This window comes from Cyprinodon variegatus, unplaced genomic scaffold (genome assembly GCF_000732505.1).
Source record: "Cyprinodon variegatus isolate N-32 unplaced genomic scaffold, C_variegatus-1.0 Scaffold61, whole genome shotgun sequence".
Lineage (NCBI taxonomy): Eukaryota > Metazoa > Chordata > Actinopteri > Cyprinodontiformes > Cyprinodontidae > Cyprinodon > Cyprinodon variegatus.
Window position 1 is genome coordinate 1,472,535 of NW_015150514.1, and position 22,184 is coordinate 1,494,718.

Below are 22,184 nucleotides of genomic sequence, written 5' to 3' on the forward strand. Positions count from 1 at the left end.
TAGGTTGAAAGTTGCTAAAAGTATTAAGGTATGATTGAGAGAAAATCAATTAAAACAATAAACTGAGTCAATGTTTATCATACTGACACTCAATGGAAAACCAATCGTTAAAAATATTGGAGTTATTTCTAAGTATCAAGTTGTCAGTGGAAATTAATGTCTTCATTAATGCCTTCATTAGGTTTCAGCATCCCTTCCCCTGACCAAGGTTACCCATAACGCATGAGTTGGAGGCATTGTGAGATCTTCAAGTGGTTCAGAAATTTCCTACTGAAGTGGGAAAGAAAATGTGGAGATTGAACTAATCTGCCTTCATACTTAATTTCTGATAAAAATCTCAAAAATCATTAAAAAAAATCAATTTTGAGTTGAAAATCTCACCCCGTACATTGGTCAAAGCCTATAACCCGCAATCCAGTGGCCTGGGAACAGGTCAGAACCACACTGACCAAATAATCCAAACAGGTTTGCCTTTACCCAGTTAGAAAGGTAAACTGTGAGTTAAAGAAACACTTAATTTCTGGTAAAGGATCTTAACAAAGACAGCAGGCTGAGGCACAGAGTATTAGATTCTCTGAGGTATAGAGATTAAAGCCTGAATCTGATCAAAGTAAGTCAGAACCAGTCAGGAAGCAGTCATCATCTTTCACACTGCAGGGCTGTAGCTTGACAGATCAACGTCTGTCCAAGCAGACATGGACTCTCTGAATGAATTATGTATGAGCTGCAGTATGTCGAAACGCAGCTCATGTTGTTGCCATGCCACCACAAGAAAACATGATTCTGTTAGCCAATTTCTACATGATTTATTCATCCAATGTTTAGAATAACTTTCTGCTCACCTCTGATTTCCAGCCTTTTAGTGTTTGATGAATTTGTGTTTCTGTTTTTGGGGAACAGTGGAGGATTACAGTGCCTGAAGGTGAGCGGGTCCGACTGACTTTTACCAGCTTCGACCTGGTCCCTGATGTCTGTGGAGACTTTGTTCAGATTTATGATGGCCATGAGGCTGGCTCTACTTTGCTCGGTAGGTTGGTGTACCACCTGCACAAATGTATGACAGATACTCATATAATGCTACATGGGGAGACCTTGTTCAATAATAACTGTTTATATAAAAGCTTAATGTGTGAGGGAATTAAATTCAGTTCAGTTTATCTCTATAGCTCCAATTTACAACATTAGTCATCTCTAGGTAACCTGACTCCGCCAGATGGATTTGCTCCGCATATCCATCTGGAAACCTTCAGTTGAAGTAATTTTGGGAAGGGGTTAGCTGATTGGCCTATGTTGGTGATAGACGGGCCAAATAAACCAATCAGATCAATGAAGCATATGACGTACTAACAGCCTGGCTACTCTTGCCGAAACCAGTCGGGAGAAGAGCAAAAACATCTTTTCCTCTGAGAAAAGCCTCCAGAGCAGTGTTTTGCTCTTCTTTCAGTGAAGAAATACTCTGTAATTCCGATAAAACTTGCTCGATAGCCACGCTAACGCTAGTTTCATCGGCTGAAGCCGCCATGTTCTTTAAACTGAACTGTCGCGCTTCTCTTTGCGTCCCACCTCAACCCGCCTCAAAGCCAACGCTGATTGGACGTTCGTTTGGTGAACGGCTCCAAATTTTCTTCAACGGAGAGTCTCCAGACTGATTAGCGAGTGAAATCTTGAAAGCTCGCGAGATCAGGATGGTCTCACGAGGCTAATCTCAAGGCACTTTGCAATTCAACCAGATGAGATTTCTTGTTAAGGAAAACCAGCTGATTGCATCGACTCATTGACTCTACAGCAATCCCTCACACCAAGCATACTTGTAGAGACAATGGAGAGGAAAAACTCTATTTTGACAGGCAGAAATCTCCGGCAGAACCAGGTTCAGTGTGAGCGGCCATCTGCCAAGGCAAAATGGGGGTCAAGGAGACAGAAGCAGAGATACAAAAAATAAGAAGAGATACTAAAGAGAGGGATTACTGTGAGAAAAATATTTTCAAACATGCATTACTAGGTGTGTGTATCCATTCATAAAATATGGTTTGGTTAACAGCTGTACAACAGTGCCAGCATCTTAATCCCAGTCAAATGAAAATTTCCTGCATTTTATCCTAAACTGAATAAAGGTCAAAACTAACCCCGAGTTTTGCTCTCAGGAACATTTTGTGGAGGCAGTGAGCCAAAGGCAGTGGAGTCCAGCCACAACACCATGGTGGTGCGCTTTAAATCTGATGGCAGCCTGACTTCTAAAGGGTTCCAAGCAACTTACACAAAGTCCAGCCTTCCTCCTGTTGTCATTCCAACCACAGCCCCGACCACCACCAGCACACAGACCACCCAACCTCCAACAACCTCTGGTGGGTTCCTTTGGTTTTATTTTATAGGCAGGGTTCTTGATAGAAATGTCATCTCCTTGAAGCCAGAGAGGAAAACGCTGAAAATAAGTGGACTGCCTCTGATAACACCCATTTGGGTTCATTGACTTTCTATCCATGGTGTAAAACTACAAACAAGCTACAATGAACAGTAAAAGGCAAGAATTGAGTTCAGAATGGATTTCTCCAAATCAACACTGGATCCAAATGATACTTCTTTAGTTTACATGTTGATGTTTAATATCTTAGAAATATGAATCTGTTGCTTTGTTCTGACAACACCATGGCTAAAAAGACGATTCTGATAAGGTCCTTCACCCCACCAATCTTTGGTTAAATGCTGTGCATACACATCCTCCAGCACAAGGCCTTTAAGATTCTGCCGGTTGGCTGTCCAACCTTTTCTCTATGGAGAACTGGTCAAAATATTTAAATTAACCTGTCCGCAAGCAAAACAACCCCATAATTTGGTAATAAGCCTAGTCCAGGAGATTCAGCCGGTTGTATGTGTTCAGGATCATTGTTCTGTCTGTAACTTGTACATAACATACGTTAAGAGTAAGTACTTATAAGTCTTGGTGTCTAGCTTATCCAAAACCTATGAGTAACTTGTGCATAACTTATTCGTAACTTATCAAGAACTTCTCTCCAACGCATATTAACGTATTTGACGTGTTCCAGACGAGCGCTGAATGTGTTTCTAACTTACAGTCACTGTTTAATGGCATATTGGCAGCATTTTGGTATAAAAGGGGAAAGCAGAAACGGTCAGTACTCCTCCACACTTTAGATGTTCTACAAGAGATGGAGGATGCAGCAAGGCTGAGATGAGAATACATACTAGCTGTCCTCCAACATCAGTATGATCTCATCAACTTGACTTTGTTCCAGGTGCAGGGTGAGCGAGAAGTCTAGTGTGATGGATCTTCTTGCGTTCACGACCACAGACATGACCAACAAACTTCCTATCAGACATGACGCTGAATTTTCACTGAACCTTTTTTCTTTCTTTTTATTTTTTTATTTTTTATTTTTTTCTTTTGGTGGACGGGAACCAGCAGCTAGGTTAACACCATCAAAGATGATCAAAGAAATCTTTTTATGCAGTTGGGGCGCCTCTGGACTCGTTATGAATATGCTATGTTTAATCCCAAAATTGAAAAAAATACATAAAAAGTTCGGTATATGCCAGCGTTTTAGGAGATTCTGGGATGTCAGGCATACGCTGGCTGAATCTGCAAGGTGCAACGGGGGCCCAAAGAGATCTGGATACTTTTCTCTCTTCATAATCACATCCATGTTATGAACTGCATTGGAAGCACTACATAAGCACTACATACATTCCCACAGGACAATGCACCACCTCCGTGCTTCCAGGAATTTTACACTTCAAGAAAAGCTGGAGTTGTTGGGTCGTACGCCACAAATTGGTGATTTTAGCAGAATTTAAAATCTGATTCTGATTATTATTAATAAGCTGCACTCTAATGATTCAGCTTTAAGCTTAATGATTTGATGCTGCCTTAAACATTTCTAAGTAAAACACTGCAGTGACCATATAAGTTGAGGCCTCTGCTGAGCGTGGTCTGTTTGTCGCCATGGCAGACAGACGGTTTTTCTCCAGGGGCCAATTAAATACTGTAAATCCCTCCATGCTGCAGGCATCGTTGAAACCAGTTTGCCTCAGCTGTGAATAGAAGTAAAAAATGATCCTAAATAAATAGAAAATGGAGGCAGAGGCTTTGATCGTGTTCTGTTTCTTTGCACTGCAGGTAGCGGAGGTCCTGTAATCATCGAAGGACGGAAAGGAACGATCCAGTCCACGGGTTTTCCAAATTCATACCCGGCTCATTCCAATAATTCCTGGAGGATTTCCGTGTCCAAAGAGTTCCTGGTTAAACTGCAGATCACTGACCTGGCGATCACAGGAGAGACCGGACAGTGCAAAGAGGACAAGCTGGTCATCTCAGATGACTACAGCATTCTGGGTGAAACATCATTCTACTCTTACCAACCTATCATTACCATTCATTTGTCTTAGATTGTATTTTCTTTGACTCATATTGGCAAAATTAACTTTTGCGGAGAATTTTACCCAAACGTTTTCCATATTTTGTAAAAAAAAATGGTTTGATATGGGAGAAGCCATACATACAGGGATGTCACTGTCAAATACACAGAGGACCAAAAAGACAAATTTAAATCTTTATTAAAACATACTGAAATGAACATAGACTATTGAACCAAGACCTAGCACATTGTTTAAAAAAAAATATATATATATATTAACTTCTTAATATCCACCTCATTTTGGCAAATTCTCAACTATTTTTTATACCCAAATGGAAAAGCAAAGTACTTAGGAACTGTAAGCCCAAATTACATGTGTGATACATTATTTGAACGCTAAAACCTTGTAGTTTCTGAATATATACATGAAAATTGGGTGAAAATAATAGGTCTTTTTTGAACAGCAGTTATAAAGACATGCTTGCTTGTTGTGGCTGCTTTGTCATGGTACATTTTGACATGCTGCTGTATCTGCGTTAATTGTACTTTGGTGCTCACTAAAATGAACTAGGTGGTTGAATTGTGGAGAATCTAAGCTTTCCAACAGTCTATATTGGATAATATTTTGCCAGTGTTATTTTCATTAATAAAATTAGTTATTATTTGTAACGGTTTTAAACCTTTGGCGGTTGCCCGTTTGGTTTTTGGGGGTTTATTTTCATATTATTATTAAACTTTTATTCTATTGATAAACTTATTAAGATAAATGTATAAATGAAAGTGCATGCATTATATACAGACTATGCATTACTATGCTGAGCCTACCGATCACTGGTTTCAAACAGTAAAATAAGAAAAAAATCAAATCAGCACCACTAACTGCGCTGTGCAGCTGCTGCGTGCAGCTGTCAGCAGTGGCTGATTGCAGCCAAAATAAAAAGAAGCCTGGATGGAAAGAGTGGGGAGCCGATCCTGCAGGTGACGTTGCATGCCGAAGAGTGGAACAGTGCTGGAGCACCGCAGAATCAGCAGTGGATCAGCAAGAGGGTGCGCTGTAGATGGATCGCTTCCAGAAGAAGCATAATAAGTGGAGCCTAACTTCTGGCCTCTAAATGGTGACTTTTAGGGACAATTATTGAACTTTGGACTTTTATAAAAGGTAAAGGGATTGTATTATCGTGCCACTATTACGGGGGCTTTCATTGAAATAGAACATCTTGGACTTGCTTGTTTTGCTGTTTGGGTTTTTGAGTTGCTTGCTCCCTCTTGTCAAAGAGTGAGTTTGGGGCCGTATTAGACAACCGACTTCAGCCCAGTGTGCTTGGATTGTTAAAGGGGAGAAAAGCAAAAACAAAACAATCCAAACATGCAAAGTACAACAAGTATGACCTCTGCCCTGACTGTGCTGTCTATTCACCTCCTGGTATTCTGTGCCTGGCGTGCGGATCCCACTTTCCCCTCGCTCAGCAGCATGTCCGTCTCTGTCACCCGCAGGATCAGCTCTGCCCCTCACTCCATCCAGGCTCCTTTTTTTTGGCTTCAATCAGCCTCTGCTGACACCTGCGCGCAGTAGTTGTGGAGCGCAGTTAGTGTACTCCGCCTCCTTAGACAACCGACTTTAGCCCAGCTTGGTTGGTAAATGGGGAAAAGCAAAAGCCAAAACAATCCAAACATGCAAAGCACCACAAAAAATTTAAATACAAAAAAAACACATTCATGTTTTCCCCTGGGAATGTAGTGTTGGTGCGTGCAACGCAACCGCACCAACACTACATTCCCCACAATGCAACAGCAGTCCGCAAAGTCACAGCAGTGCACACAAGCAGCCGTGGCCTGTGGGCCGGTTCTAATGGTAATTAAATATCATCCAGGGGGCCATGGATAAATAATTTGCGGGCTGGAATCCATCCCCCGGGCCTTGATTTTGTCATATGTGCCATGGTACCTCTTAATTTGGCATCTTTTTCTAAACCTTCTGTTAGGACTTAATGTTTAAATTGCCTCTGCTGTTAAACTCTTTGCAAGTAAAGATCTTACTTGCAAAGAGGCCCACTGTTATAAATTACCTCACATGATTCACTTCTTTGACTGCAGTGATGCTGATACAGCTTTATCTCTCGCTCAGTATTCAAGGGCCGGGCACACGCTCACTGCACTTCCACTGTGTTCTTAGAGCACTGGGAGCAGGTGCTTATGTGGCAGAGTAACAATGAGACACACTCAAATGAAGCATTTCCCCCACTGGTTTCTGCCAGCAGTGATAAAGTTTTTGTGTGAAATGTTATATTTGATCTTTAAATCCAATTTAAATCTAAACCTTTAAAGTATTCCGCTTGTATTGCATCTTGAAACCCTGGTTTGCTTCTGAGCTCATGCACAGTAAGGCAGTTTTTTTTTAATGGAAGAAATTATATTGTTCATTAATATAAGAAATAAAAAAAGACGTATTGGTAATGGAGTGAGACTGCATGGCCGCTGAGGAGGAGCTGACCATGTCAGAATGCACAGAATGTGTTGTGCTTTTTTTGTTTTTTGCTGCGGCAAGCTGGGTTGCCGCAGCAAAAAAACAGACAATAAAACTATTTATCCTAATCAGTAGATTCTGCAACCACAGCATCTATCTTTATCTTTTATCTTTAGTCGTATTTAAAGCTTTACCTGCTTACAGTTGCAAGTATTATCTGTTCAGAGGACCTTTGATCCACCGTTTGAACCTGCCTGTTGTGGCTCCTCAGGTACACACTGTGGCTTCATCCTCCCTCCACCAGTGGTCAGCGCCCGTAACACCATCTCTGTCACCTTCCAGTCTGACAGTCGGCTCACAGACCGAGGATTCTCTGCAGAGTGGGAGGCGGTGTATCCTGAGGATATAGCAGGTACACCTTCACAGGTCTGGGCGCGAGCCATCGAAGAGCCTCGGTGCCTCGCTAACCAATCAAAACACATCTCACTGTCACATACTGAGCTCCTGCAGCAGTGGGGAAAATTGGGTCAGACATACCACTGAAGCTGTTCTTTTATCACATTGATTATCATCCAGAGAGACCTAAACCATTTATGAACTGGGAGACAAGGCTGCAGGGGGGGTCTAGCTCTGCGGCTATGAGTTGAACTGGCTTAGGATGAATCTAGGAAGGCTGACTGGGATAGAGAGCTGAGGTTTGTCAGGACAGTGGAGGGTTCTGGCAGAGCAGGAGCGGCGATGAGAGATCCTGTGGGACTTGCAGGAGGAGCAAACCTAAGGCAGAGAGGCAGGCATCAGGCAGATGGGTTTTTCGACAACCAGAGGTTAGCAAACATCCTTTGGAAAACCAGACAGTCAGGAACTGTGGACAAGACTAGAGGGTCAGGATAGGACTGGTCTGGACTGAATGGACATCCGAAGCAGCACTAAGCTTCCTGCCTCCTGAGGGAACCTGTTCCTTTTTTAATCCTGCAGAGGTCCTCCTTACTCAGCACCAACCGTATCCAATCAGCACCACAGCCACACATACACACACATTCAGCAGCACAGAACCAAAACTAACTCACCTCTATAATCCCATTATTTATGTCAATATCTTTTATCTGCATTTCTCTGCTTACCTAAACCTTTTTCTTGGGCAAAACTGTTACTTTTAGATAATAAGATAAAGGTTTCCTACTCAGGTAGTCATAAAAATCTATTTTTCAAGCATGACTCGTCTCAGTTTTTGTGACAATGCAACTCTTTGGTGCAATGTCAGACATTTGCATTTGCAAACACAGAGTACATTTGAGATTAAATAATACTACTTCGGCAATAGTATCTAGGTGTTACTTTATTGTATGACTCCTACCATGTCCGTTGGTTGTGCTGTTCTTTTTACATCTCTTTTCAGGTGATGAAGCAGACTGAAAATGTTTTATCATTATCTCCCTTTTATCTCCTCTTTCTTTCATCTTTTCTCCTTTTTTTTCTGTTTTCCTCTTCTGTTCTACTTACATTGCAGTGTCCATATAATATGTAAAATTTCCTGCATAATTATAATAAAGCAATTTATATGCATGAAACAAGCGGAACACTATGGCAATAGCCCTGCTGCTCCACTTGTGAAAGTAAAATCTGTTAGGCTCTTTTTGGCATCAAGACAGTTATTCTTTTTGCCACATTGCCAAAAAAAAAAAGGAAGACTTTTGCATCGCATACAGTTTGATAACAAAAAAAAAATCCTCTGTCTTAGTCTGTTTGCTTCAAAAGTTCCTTTACAAGATATTCATTATTTAAATTTTTTCTAAATTATTTTATCAGACCAAATTAGACTGAAGTACTATCATGATTGAGTCATTGGACTTAATATCTTAATTCGACACTTGAGTTTTCCTGCATGTGTCAGAACCACTGATCTCTATTTATTCATCGGATAGCTGATACACTGAAATAAACTGAAGTCACCTGCCGCTATCTTGGTACACCCCACTTTCCAGTGTTGTGTCATAAAAATGCTTGTAATGTAATGTAATTTCCATAAGAAGGTAATCATTACATGTAATTTAGTACTTTTGGCACATCATCAGAGTGTGTGTGTGTGTGTTTGTGTGCATGTGTAATATTCTTCATATCTGACTACAGTTTTATTATGCCCATTAAGACACTCATTTTAATGTGATGAATTTGTATAATATCTTATATTACGCGATTTATAGGCTTCATAGACTTCATACTCAATACACAATGAGATGTGCCTATTTTTTTATGATAAATTACAGTAAGCTACTTATGCTATGAAACAGCATGTGTGTCAAAGTTATCTTTGTTTTAAAAGTCTTAAGCCCTCCTGAAAATGACGACATCATCGTTGTTTGATGCTGTAGCATACATATGGTTTTCATCCCAAACGGTCTCACTAGGGAGTACCAATTTGGCGGCTGGTGGCTTCACAGCAAGTGAGTAAATAGAGATCAGAGGTCAGAAAATCCATCTCATTGTGTCTTTCCTTCCTATTACAGAGATCCTGGGATGTGGCTTTACTTCTAAAGAGGAAACTGGTGTAATTAAGTCCCAGAACTGGCCAAAGAACTACAAGGCTAACACGGAGTGCATGTGGACCATCACTGTGCCACTGGGGAAAAAAATCACGCTGACGTTCACTCATTTTGACCTGGAACCCAAAGATCTTCTCTCCTCTAAATGCTACGACAACGTGATGCTGTATGACCTCAGTGGTTTGACTAATGCACTTAACCAAAAACATGGCAAGTTTCATGACAATTACTCTTCCCAACTATTTCCCACCACGATTATCACATCTATTTTAGAGTCTTACCCTTTAGGAGTCAATATATACATTCTAGATAAAAGGACCTCTGTGCTTGTTTTTACAATGGATTAGTTGTTTTCCTGTCCTCCAGGACCTTTATGTGGAACAACTTTGCCCAGCACCATCCAGACGAAAGGCAACAAGCTTCTGATCCGTTTCCATGCAGACATATTAACTGAGGCTAAAGGTTTCAGAGCTTACTGGACTACAAATCCCAGCTTGCCGGCACCAACTGAGCCACCTGCTGAGCCGAACCCCTGGGACAGCATCACCATAGGTAGAGTATCTGGGGTTTTTTCAGAACAAAGAGGGGAAATAAAGCTGCATTGATCTGTAATATGGTAAAATCATAATCTTAACTGGTCAGTCATAGTGTAGAAGCAGGGATTTATAGATTTGCTTTTTAGAGTTTGGACAGTTTTGGGTACAGAACATTTCTTTAGCATATAAACTTAAAGCAATCATTGATGATTAAACTACAGACAAAACATCTAACCATTAATCAAATATTTGCTGCTTTCTGGAGCTGTTCATAAATGAATGCGCCAAAGGGGTCCTGTATGGGTGCTTGGTGTAAATTGATGATAAAGATTCTGTGAGCCTGCTGCTCTCAGGAGATTAAACGTATCAGATTCACTTTCTGCTTTCTGAATTTACTAAACACTATTCTGGCACCGCCAGGTTCCCATGTGGAACCTTACCATCTAGAACATTTTAGAACCAACAGGCCATTTGGCACACAATTTAAATGTTTTCATAAACCTCAGCAAAATTAGTACAGGAGATCCTTTTTAGTAAACCAATCACCCTCTAACTATTAATTCTACTTGCCCAGGTATGGCACAGATCAAGAAAATCAAACATCCTAAACTTGTTGATGAATTTGCTCCTTTATGACCAGCTGTATCATCAACGGCTTCACTCCAGCAAGTCTGGAGTCTACATGTATATCTGTCTTTGAGAAACTCGGAGTCAGTCCAGTACAGCCCAGATGATATTGTAGAATCTAAACTTTTGGCCACTTTTATGGAGCTTGGAGCTTTTATGGGATGCATTCACAATGATCGCGGCTCAGTGGGGGGTATTCCTGCAGCTAACAGGACAGGCTCATATGAGTCAGAACCATTCCAGCAGAGGAGTACACCGGACGCAGACATTGGGCCAGGACAAAACCGGTGCTATTTTGGTTCTTTTGCAGATTTAAAACTCCTCAGCCGTTGTATAAACGGGTGGTACCAGCAAGGTTGTGCTTGGTTTCAACTCAGAGCTTCTTCAAAATGAGTTCCATTATTTTTCGCCATTGAAAACAGACCATGGTTCCGTAGATTACACCACATGGAAGGTAGTGTCCAGCTGGGATGTTGGGTTCTTTTCTTGCATCAAACTGGGGTCCAGGGCAAAAACAGGGTTTTCTGGTGATTTTAAAGTTGCTATGGCTTGAAGATGTGATGTAAGAGGGACACACTGCATCAAAACATATTTGTTTAGTGATGCTCTGACGTTGAGGGTTGTAGTTCTAATCCGGGAAGTTGTAGTTCAAGTGGGAGGGTTTCTCTGTATAACTGATCCAATTTTAAAAGCTGAAGCAGATCTTGTGGATTCTGTGACCACAGTGGGTAATGACATAATGCCTGTACTTCTTCCTTTGCAGGATGTCTCTTTCTTTCCATCCTTCATCCGGAGATGAGCCCCAGGTGGCTGCAGATTCTAGCAGAACAATTTTCTTAAATAGAGTTTGATGGATGGACAGTGCTGTTTTCAAGGCCTTATTTTATTGCCAAGCTGAGAAAATTACATTATCAGCAGGGTTTCAGAGGGGAACAGGAAAATAAAATGTGCAACACGGAGCTTCATCTTTAACACAAAGATTTTTGCTCTTCATTTTGACCCATCTGTTGTAGACTGGCCCGAAACATGTGGGAAACCAGCCATCCCTCCTGCTGTCGCATCACGCATCGTGAATGGAGAAGAAGCCGTTGCACACTCCTGGCCTTGGCAGGTCTCCATGCAGGTGGGAACGTTCTCTAAAAGGTTCAAAAATATACCTCAACGTTTCACTGAGAATGTTCTGATTTCAGCGCCCTGCTTGTTTCAGGTCTGGCCTTCCAGTCAGTCTGAACCTTCATTTTTTCACACCTGTGGTGGGACTCTCATTCATAAAAACTGGGTGCTAACAGCAGCACACTGCTTCATAAGGTAAATAACTGAAGAATCCAAGTTCCAGTTTTTCTCCTAAATTCATGCCTTTACACTTAATAATTGAAAGTGAAGTTAAGATTGTTTAAAACACCTTTATCTTGTCTTATCAATGTTGATCAAGAGCAGTTTGGTAAAGAGCCATCTGTCATTCTTCATGGTGACATCAGGTGACAGCATCATGCTGCAGGGATGTTTTTGTCCAGTGGGGACATGGCAGCTGCTGAAGACAGCTTTAGATTTGAAATGTTTTTGATTCACTCTGCTATTATGCAGAGCTTCACAGTTCAAGTTGAATAAATTACCATAAAGTGTCGGAAGTAGAAATGTGACACCATGTAAAAATGAGGAGTGAAACCTTTCTCACGTTTGGTGCCTTTAGAATACAAAGTCTGACTCTTTAAGCATTTATTCACCCAGGTATGCAGATGAGCTGCATCGCTGGCGTATGTGCCTCGGGAAACACAACCTGACCACCACAGAGGTGACCGAACGCTGCATCAACATCTCTGGCATTCATCGCCATGAGGCCTTCCAGTACCCCACAGTGCCCACTGTGGAGTTTGACATTGCTCTGGTGAGGCTGGCTGAAGATGCTGTCGCCTCAGATGAGATTTCCTTCGCCTGCCTTCCCTCTGAGGAGGAGACCCTTCCTGCAGGAAAGAAGTGCTACGCTACAGGCTGGGGGGACGAAACAGGTGCCAGTTTTACTTCATGGTCACCATCAGCCTGAGCGACTCCTTAAAATCTTAAAGCTGTGTGTTACACTGCAGCTTGGTCTTTGTTGGTGATACTTGTGTGCCACCTGCTGGACAGAAAGGGAAATAATCTTGCTGCCAACCTAAATGCTGTTATTGTGACTGTTTTAATCCTTCATTTGTTTGATCAGGAGATTCAGTAAATCCGAAAGCTTCTGAGACCCTCAACCAGGTGGCCCTACCTGTTGTCCCTTATGACACCTGCAAACGGATGGATTACTGGTGGTTCCAGGTGAAGACCTCCATGATCTGCTGTGGGTACACACTGCCTGATGAGCTGAAGTCTGTCTGTCAGGTAAATCAAGTCCCTAAAGAGGCAACAGAACCACATTCTCTGAGGAATGTGCCTAATTCTGTGTTTGCAACTCTTAAAGGGAGACTCAGGTGGTCCACTAGTTTGCCAGGACACCCCTGGTGGTTCCTGGGAGATTCACGGTATAACCAGCTTCGGTCCCATTGGATGCATAATGGACAAAAAGCCCTCCGTGTTCACCCGTGCCTCAGCCTACCTTCCATGGATCTCAAATGTCATTCGCAGGGACATCTACATTGAGCACAGTAGGATCCCATCAGCTCAGATTAACCCACTCATTGGGTCGCTATGCTTCTTACTCACCTTCTGGCTTCTCCATTCAGCATCAGGTTGTGGAGGACCAAAGGATCTGTCTGGTACAGGCGGCATCATAACCTCCATGAATTATCCCAACACCTACAGCAATAACGCCCGCTGTGAGTGGAACATTGAAGTGCCTGTAGGGAAACTTGTGCACCTCCACTTCAGCGGTTTCTCCCTGGAGGACAGCCAACTGTGCCTGAATGACAAAGTCAAACTCACTGATAACGTAGGAAGTCTGGGTGAGTAAATGTCTGCCACAGTGCAATATTTTAAGCAAAAACATATCAATCAAGTGCTAAACATTGACATACCTTTCGAAAAACAAAGGATATATAAGATGAACAATATATCTTTAGAAGAAATTCTATAATAATGACGCAATAAGTAAAAAACTAAATAGTAAGTAGTAGTAGTCCTGATTCAAGTATATAAAAAATGGCTGTTCCCTGTTCCACCAAAACTTAATAGTCTACATACAGGCTAAAATATCACAAACACTCTCACTTTCTGTAGCCATCAACCAGTTTTGAACATAGTTATTGCTGAATCTATGTCTTCTGAGAAATGTCAATCGAACTGGATGGTTTCTGTTCGCTGACTGGAACAAATTCCAGCAACCCTAAGGTTCAGGTCGTTATTTTGGGTTAATGTTGGCCATCTTTATTCCTTCTAAAACCTTTAGAAGAGTTTTCACTCCTTTGTTTTGTTGGTTAACCCAGTTATGTATCTTTATTTAGATGTTTATATGAGGTCAATCCTATTAATTTGGAAGCAGACCTCCTTCTAGGACCCCAGTGTATACATGCTTCCTCCACCATGGTCATTATGGATTCCTTACACCTAGAAGCCTATGTTTTCATCCCCTAAACAGGCATCTTGTTAAAGGTCAGCCACAGTCTCTTGACCACTAAGCCTTTCTCCAGATGCTCTTTTGAGAGCGTCCTTGAGGTTTGGACGTTAAAACAAGAGAATGTTTCTTAGTGACGCTTTTTTTCTCAAGGCAACGTAGCTAATATTCCTGCATCATCTAATTGATGATAGGCCCGAGCCTGACATTTGTTGGTTTCTGGGATGATTATGAACATCCTGACTGATGAAACTTTGACACAAACAGTTGGTCCAACGCAACAATTGTAACCTGAGAGCCTCATCAGAAATGGTTTTATTTTGGTAAGGTGGACTTTAAGTTACACATGGGCAATGCCACATCTAGTGGTAATGTCGAGCTCAGGGCTTTGGAAGGACATTCATGAAATATGCAGCCGTGTTCAGGTCTCTAGCTGTTCATTACACAGGTAGCTAAAATGTAATTTCTGTCCTTCCACCCTGACAGCAAAACAGCCCCAAAACATAATGACACCACCCCAATGCTTGATAGGCAGTGCAGTCCTCTCCATGAGCTCTCCTAACATCATTATAGCCAATAAGCTAAAGCTTTGAGTTAATCTGTTCTTCCCTGTTTTAAAACATTAAATCTGAGAAGTGGATCCAACCATTCTTTGTGATGCCTTGAAGGCAAGTTGTTAGATGTCAGTTTATAGCACATACAATATTTATAAAAAAAAAAAAAAAAAAACTGGAACAGTTTCACATATTAAATTAATAATTAAAAAAGTAAAAAGACAACGTCAGAATAAGAACAATCCAGAGACATTTGCTTCTCAGAGGTTTGTCAGGCAGATATATTACGAAGTATTACAAGGCAATACTATAGGCGCAACCAGAGGCAGCAGATGAGGAGAGTTTAAAAACACTAATGGAACACCTGGCCCTTCCTTTAATTTACATCAAAACAGAGTATTAACTTTGCCCTACAGAGAAAGAGATGAGGGATGCAACTCCAGGTTGTGATGGGTTTCCATTTAAATGCTATCATATAGGAAGGCTAGTATAGTATTTGGAGGCTACAAGCTTCTACCACCTGGTAAGAAAATGTGGTGCAGCGCTGAAGCAGGGGTTAAACGCACATTCCATGTACAGAGGCTGTGGTCCTCGATGCAGCCGTGACAGGCTCGAGTTGTTGAACTTTGCTGCATGTCTTCCCCTTCTAATACCAGTTCCTGTCTAGCTAATTTCAAATATTTATAAAATAAAGGCCAGTAGAGCCTAAAAATAATCTTAAGAAAGTGCCCAGATTTTAGGTGGGAAAATATAATTAGATTTTTTTATAATCCCAAAAACAGAGGGGAGATGGAAAATAAAAAGAACTTTATTCATCTCACAATGGAAAAATTAACTCTACCCTTGGGGAGCAGTGTGACTTTAAGGGTCTTGCTCAGACAGCAAGAGTGGCGGCTGTGAGGATCGAACCAGGTATTTGCAACCTTCTCACGGCACAAGCGCACTGCTCTAACCGCTGACTAACATTCCCCCAATGTGCACCAGAAGAGAACAACATATAAGGGGTACTGTATGCGGAAATAAGGCGTGGGACAATACACACATATGTTGGTGATGCCCAAATCTTAGGAAATATTGGGAAGGAGCATGGGAAGTATTACTGGAGGTTCTAGGCTATGGGGAATCTTGCAGAGGGAAACATCCGTACAGTATTTCATAAAATCTCTGCTAGCAGCTGCAGAAAAGTAAAGCAAGGCAGTGGCTCAAAGAGGACCTAGCATCAAGGAGCAATGTCTGAGAATAGCAGAGGAAGTTCCACAAGAACAAATCTACATATCTATCATGGGTACAGGAAGGGAAGTTTGATTTTAACTGGCATAAATGGATTGAATATTTAAATGGGGGGTGTGACACCACAGACTAGCTTAAAACGAAGACTAACCTGAGATCAGGGTAATTTACATCTCTGAGAGGATCTCCCATGCCACTCTGTTGACTTGTGTTTTATTTTCTAAGTTATATTATTTTTTTTCTATCATTTTTTCACAACTGTAATGATGTAGTTTTTTCTTGTGAAGCTGTTTTACTTAATAAACCCAGTGCAGAACATTTCCTCGTGTTTCCAACAGGCACCTTGTGCAGCCCTGTTCCACCTCAAGATCTGGTGACTGATGGAAATAGGCTCCATATCAGCTTCTCTTCTAATGACAAGGTGGTGGACACAGGCTTTACTGTGAGCTGGACGGGGGTGGACCCTTCAAAAGGTAAGAGATTATATCAAGAAGATGGAAGGACCTCCCAACAGAACAACTGTTTCCGTCTCACAGTTCTGTTTTGTCTCATTCTATTGTAGCTCCATGTGGAGGACATTTTAGCAGCAAGCAGGGTGAAATAACCTCTCCAAACTGGCCTGGTGACTACCTCGCACAGAGTGTGTGCACATGGCGAATCAGTGTCCCCTCAGCTGAGAAGATCCATGTAGTCTTTACTGACTTTGAGCTGCAAGCCATGAACCTTTTGGGAAACTGTGTGGATTACGTAGAGATATTCAACGGAGAAACAATGGCCTCGCTTGGTTTGTTGCCATCATCCCAATTCCTCTCTTGTTCAGTTGATACTTCCAAGCCAGCAGGGTATACCGAGCTTTATCTGTCCTTCAGGTCGGTTCTGTGGCTTCGCTCCACCACCCACCATCACCGTCCCTGTCAACACGGTGGTTATCCGCTTTCTGAGTAATGATGCTAATCAGCAGAAAGGTTTTCGTGGTTACTGGACCACTGATGCTAGTGTGTTTCCAACTTTACCTCCTCCTTCTCCAAACCCATGGGACAACATCACCATCAGTGAGTTGAGACCAAAAACAAAATATACTGAAGTTGCCTACTGACGTGACTTAAACTTTCTATGACAAGGTTTACAGTTTGTTGGTGACATACATCAGACCTTTCTCAGTCTTGGATAGAGTAGAAATTTTCCTAACAATCTTCCTGCTCTCAGACTGGCCAGAAGATTGTGGAAATCCAGCAGTAAAGCCAGAAACAGCCACTCCTCGGGTTGTTAACGGGGAGGAGGCAAAACCCCACTCCTGGCCTTGGCAAGTCTCCATGCAGGTACACAACCATCTTTTTTATCTGCCTTCCTAGTTCCTCAAACACCTGGAAAAAGTTAAGTAAAGTCTGGCAATAGGAGGGATATCTTCTCGGCTGTCTTTGTTCAATAACCTTCCTTCCACCCTCAGTGTAAGTGGGCTTTTATAGATGCTGACTGAGGGCTCAAGGAAATAGAATCAGAAATACAAAGGAACATAGAAGCACTGATCCAGTTCAAATCAGTTTATTTATACAGCCCAATTCACAGCATATTTTCTCTCAATGCACCTTGCAAAGAGAATACACATAATAAATGCAGTATCAATAAATACTTTATAAGTTAGAAGGGATAACGGTAAATTAGCTCCATAGATGGCTCCATATGGGAAAGAAACAGGTAATCAGAGGAGCTCTCTGAGACAGTTTTTAAAAGGATGAAATAGAGGACATCCAGTTAGTCACATTTAAAGCTGGGCCCTTAGCTATATCCAGAAGAAAAACAGGACTAAAAAGTGAAAAACAGACCAAGCTTCAACATCTACAAACAAGGCTGGCAGCAGCACAGATGATATATATATTCCAGGATGAAGTCACAGCGAAACAGAAAGCGAACAGATGAAGCTATAATGATGAGAAAGGCAGAGAGCGCATTAAGTTAGACATTTAACTAAAAAATACTGCAGAGTGGGAGAATAAAGACTGAATGAAGCAGAATGATTAAAAGTGGTCCCTATGTCCTCCAGCAGTCTGAGCCTATAGCAACATAACTATAAAGATAGCTCTGGAAAACCTAAGCCACTCTAACCAAAAGCTTTATAAAAACAAGAAAACTTTTAAGGCAGGGCTGCACAGTGCTGCACTGTTGCCTTGCAACAAGGAGGTTCTGGGTTCGATTCATGACCCGGTGTCTTTCTGCTTGGAGTTTGCATGTTCTCTCTGTGCATCCAGGTCCTCCGGCTTCCTACCACACTCCAAAAACATGACTGTTAGCTTACGTGGCTTTTCTACATTGTCGTTAGGGGTCAGTGTGTGTGCCGTGTGTGTCTTTATGTTCCTCTGTGTTGCCCTGCGACAGACTGGTGACCCGTCCAGTTTTGTACCCTAGCCTTAAAAGTAGACAGGGTGACTGCCTCATGATAGCTGGTTCCACAGGAGAGAAGCCTGATAATTAAAATATATGCCTCCCATTGTACTTTTAGAAATTCTAGGAATCACTAGTAAAAATGCAGATTTACAGTGAAGCTATCTTGGGACATAAGTAACAATCAGATCTCTAATATCAGAAAGAGCTTGATTATTTACAGTAGGGCTTTATGTGAGAAGGAGCAGAAGGAACAGATTAGATGAATAAACAGACCTTATTCTTGATTTAAAAGGAAGCCAATGAAGCCAATGATGACCTTTAATCACCATATATAGACTGTATATCTTTAGAAGCATTTTGAATATTTCCTAAAAGTTACTAAACTTATAGCTATGTTGCCCGAAAAAGAAGAGAATTAACTTGCACTTAAAGCAGATTTAATACTTAAGAAAAACATTTTTTTTTCACTCTTTTTTTCAGAACTTGCCTTAAAATAATTGCTGCTGTGGGGCTTTAATTCCACAAGTTTATATTTCAGTGAAGAGTTCTTATGAAATATTCTGATTTTAAACACTATTTATTTTTTTATGCAGGCTTCACCCTTCCCTCCATTTCTTTACATGCACGGCTGTGGGGGCTCTCTGATTCATGAAGAGTGGGTTCTTACTGCTGCTCACTGTTTTATGTTGTAAGTACATCACCTTGAATCCATAACCTGGTTGGAATGAAGGTTGTATTATTAAATCTTGGCTTTAGTAGTTCCCTCGCAACAATGTGGTAACAACTGTTGGTGGTAAACTGTTTACTTACCCTGTCCTCTAATTGGTGCTTATCACCCTTCTCTGTAGCCCCCTGAACACAACATCCTTCTGGCGTATGTGTTTGGGAAAACACCACATGAACTCCTCCATGGATGTTCCCTCGGCAGAGAAGTGCTACAAGGTGGACAGAATAATCAGACACGAGGGCTTTGTGTATGAGCAGGATAGCACGGACATCAGCAATGACATCGCCTTGGTGCATTTGACCGAGCCTGTAAATATGACGAAGGAGATCAGCCCCATCTGTCTGCCGAAAGCCGGGGCTGTGATGCCAGCGGGGACTAAGTGCTTCGTTACAGGATGGGGAGACGAGAAAGGTAGGAATTGCCTTAAATCATGAGATTGATTAACTTTGATTATGAACTTTTAGTCAACAGATTTATATTTTAAGAGCAATAATTATGTTAGATACTGTTACAGTTTTCTTTGCCACTGGGTGGAGCTGTATGGAGAGGAAAGCACTAGCCTAACTTTTGGGGATTATAAACTCACCTGGTGAAGTCATCTTCACAAGGTGTGTCCAATCTGCACAATTTAATTCACTGTGCAGACTGGATTCACGTGGTTCAGCGGCTGGGCAGAACAAAGGCTATGTTCACACTGCAGGCTGAAGTGACCTAAAGCCGATTTTTTGGCCCAAATGCAACCTGGATCTGATCTTTTCATGGCAGTCTGAACAGCCACTCTGAATCCGATGCAAATCTGATCTTTCCAAATGCGACCTGTGTCTGAACGGCTAGGTCGCATTCATCCGACGTGAACGCCATTAATACCTGACAAAGGTCACTATTCTGGGTCTTGCTATGAAGAAACGACAAGAAATGTCATGTTGGGGTCTAATCTTCTAACCCACATGCAGAAACACTCAAGAGACAGGAAAAATAGTTAAAAGGTTTATTGACAATATTTTCAGAAAAATGTGAACGGCGTCTTGGTTCGTCAGGCTGGTCACGGGAGGGAAGCAACTAGAGGAGGACAGATCGGTTAGAGTGGATCCAGGAAACTTGCTGTTTAATGGCGGTCTGGGTTAATACCTGTTCATGGGGTATTCTGATCGGCAGGCAGAGGGCTGAAGGCAGAGGCAGAGACGGAGGCTAAGGCGGAGGGCAGACAGGCAGGTTCCAGGCAACAAGAGTTTTCTCCAGGAGTTGACTGATCACCAGATATGTCAGGATCTGAGAGGCAGAAGAACACAGAGTCATAGAGGTTCTCAAAAAAAAATCAGGAAGACAGATCAGATTTAGCTGGCTCAAGGTTTGCTGGTACCATTACTGGCAAACACTCTGGCAGAGAAGTGTTAGCCTCCTCCTCCTTAAAAAGCCTCCAGATGAGCAGATGGGAAACAGGTGTGCAGAAGTCAGCTCACACCCTCAGGAGGAAGATCTCAGGCTCCCTCTGGTGGAGAAAGGTTGACAAGCCTCTGGATCCCAACAAGAAAACAACAACCATGGCAGACATTGATGTAGAGAGCCGTATTTATGTTTAACCAACTTGAAAAGATTGTGTTTTTATGGATGGGAAAGATCGCTAGATGCGCTCTACCATCGAGGTTTACTTCCGTAAACACAGTGCTCCACTACGCATGCGGGACACTTTTGTTGTATGACTACAGTTCACACAGGAGATCACATACAAGTCGCATATATTTGGAAACGTGAATGACAATGCAAAAAAATCATATTTCACAAAAAAATCGGAATTGAGCATCAAGGCCTGCATTGTGAACGTAGCCAAATATATGGCATAGAGATGACTTGATGAATCCCCGTCTCCCACCTGTGGTCGTTGGAGAATAATGCATTGACTCAACTTTTACTGTCATATAGCCGCTTTGGAAAAATCACAACTCGTTAATGCCCTAATGTGAGTGCTATGTTTTGAAGAAGGGGTTGAAACATGTCAGGTAACAATCTGCTGAAAGTTTGAGGGGTTGTGATGTCCCCTAATAACATTTGCTAGAAACAAGTCTTGAGGTTTTTCTATGCTGGAAAAGGAGGTTTTTCAGTGCTTCATTATGAAATAAGACTAGAGTATTTAATCTTTTAACTTAAAATGTGTTTTACCCAGGTAACCTGTTTCCTGTTGTGGCTAAAAAGCTGAACCAGGCAGCACTTCCTGTTATTGACTTCCAGACCTGCAGCAAACCTGAATACTGGTTGGACTCGGTCAGACCCTCCATGATCTGCGCTGGCTACGAGTCCCCCGATGAGCTCAAATCAGCCTGCCAGGTACCAGACACTCTGAAAATAAGCAGAGAAAAGTTCTTCCAAATAAAGCTTTTATTTTGAAGACCTCATATAAGTGGGTTAGCATAACATAGCTGGTTGTCTTTTTCTGAAACAATCAGTCAACTGTTTTGTTTGCGGCCATTCAGCCTTTATTAGAGCTGCCTGCTGCCCTGATCACAACCAGAACTGGACAAAAGCACATTTGGCCACTATTTGTTTGCCATAATGAGCAACCATGCAAACAGGGCCGTGTTGTAATTAGAGCTCCAGACCTGTAAAAACTGGTTTGTAGAACTCTGGCAGGGATGTTTTGCTAAGGATTATTTCCTCAAGTTATTAATTTACTATTGACCTTGAAGCTCCTTCCTGATTTATTTGTCTGTTCTGCTCTCCTGCAGGGAGACTCAGGCGGTCCATTTTCCTGCTCAGTCGCTGGGACCTGGGAGGTGCATGGCGTGGTCAGCTTTGGTCCTCAAGGCTGCATCAGAGACAAAAAACCCTCAGTGTTCACACGAGTGTCTGCCTTCAATGACTGGATCCACGACAACATCAGGAAGTTTGCATATGAAAACCAAAAGGCGATATAAAAGATCAGGATTTAATGCTTTTAGATTTATTTTTTAAGATTATGGAATTTTAATCTGGATGTTTTAATGGGATTGAAAACTCCGCAATTAGGTAATAATAAAACTATCAGTATTATGGTCTGTAATGCTTTGGTCAACAAGTTATCAAAGTATTGAATTTAATAGAAAAACATTAGGTTGAACATCTCTGCCAATATGAGTATATATTTGTTTTTCCTCTTTCTCTTCAGTTGTGATGCTCAAAATTGTCCTAGATTTTGTAGGGCAACTGTAAACCTGGCAAGTCAGACTGATTTACAGTGAAAACACAGCA

General features: G+C 41.8%; 1 protein-coding gene across 1 annotated transcript in view; it reads left to right on the top strand.

Moving 5' to 3' along the window:
- LOC107082756 (ovochymase-2-like) overlaps positions 1-22,172 on the top strand; it is a 31,005-nt gene extending 8,833 nt beyond the window's left edge. Inside the window, exons 6-25 of the mRNA XM_015371588.1 lie at positions 901-1,027; positions 2,145-2,345; positions 4,136-4,351; positions 7,109-7,249; positions 9,342-9,587; positions 9,744-9,929; positions 11,554-11,671; positions 11,762-11,848; positions 12,269-12,546; positions 12,738-12,901; positions 12,981-13,164; positions 13,243-13,461; positions 16,192-16,326; positions 16,416-16,637; positions 16,723-16,905; positions 17,060-17,172; positions 18,829-18,923; positions 19,084-19,373; positions 21,189-21,284; positions 21,683-22,172. Of these exons, the coding sequence (XP_015227074.1) occupies positions 901-1,027; positions 2,145-2,345; positions 4,136-4,351; positions 7,109-7,249; positions 9,342-9,587; positions 9,744-9,929; positions 11,554-11,671; positions 11,762-11,848; positions 12,269-12,546; positions 12,738-12,901; positions 12,981-13,164; positions 13,243-13,461; positions 16,192-16,326; positions 16,416-16,637; positions 16,723-16,905; positions 17,060-17,172; positions 18,829-18,923; positions 19,084-19,373; positions 21,189-21,205 (3,222 nt within the window). The 3' untranslated portion in view covers positions 21,206-21,284; positions 21,683-22,172. The remainder of the gene's footprint in view (positions 1-900; positions 1,028-2,144; positions 2,346-4,135; positions 4,352-7,108; positions 7,250-9,341; positions 9,588-9,743; positions 9,930-11,553; positions 11,672-11,761; positions 11,849-12,268; positions 12,547-12,737; positions 12,902-12,980; positions 13,165-13,242; positions 13,462-16,191; positions 16,327-16,415; positions 16,638-16,722; positions 16,906-17,059; positions 17,173-18,828; positions 18,924-19,083; positions 19,374-21,188; positions 21,285-21,682) is intronic.
- Positions 22,173-22,184: the final 12 nt, after the last annotated feature.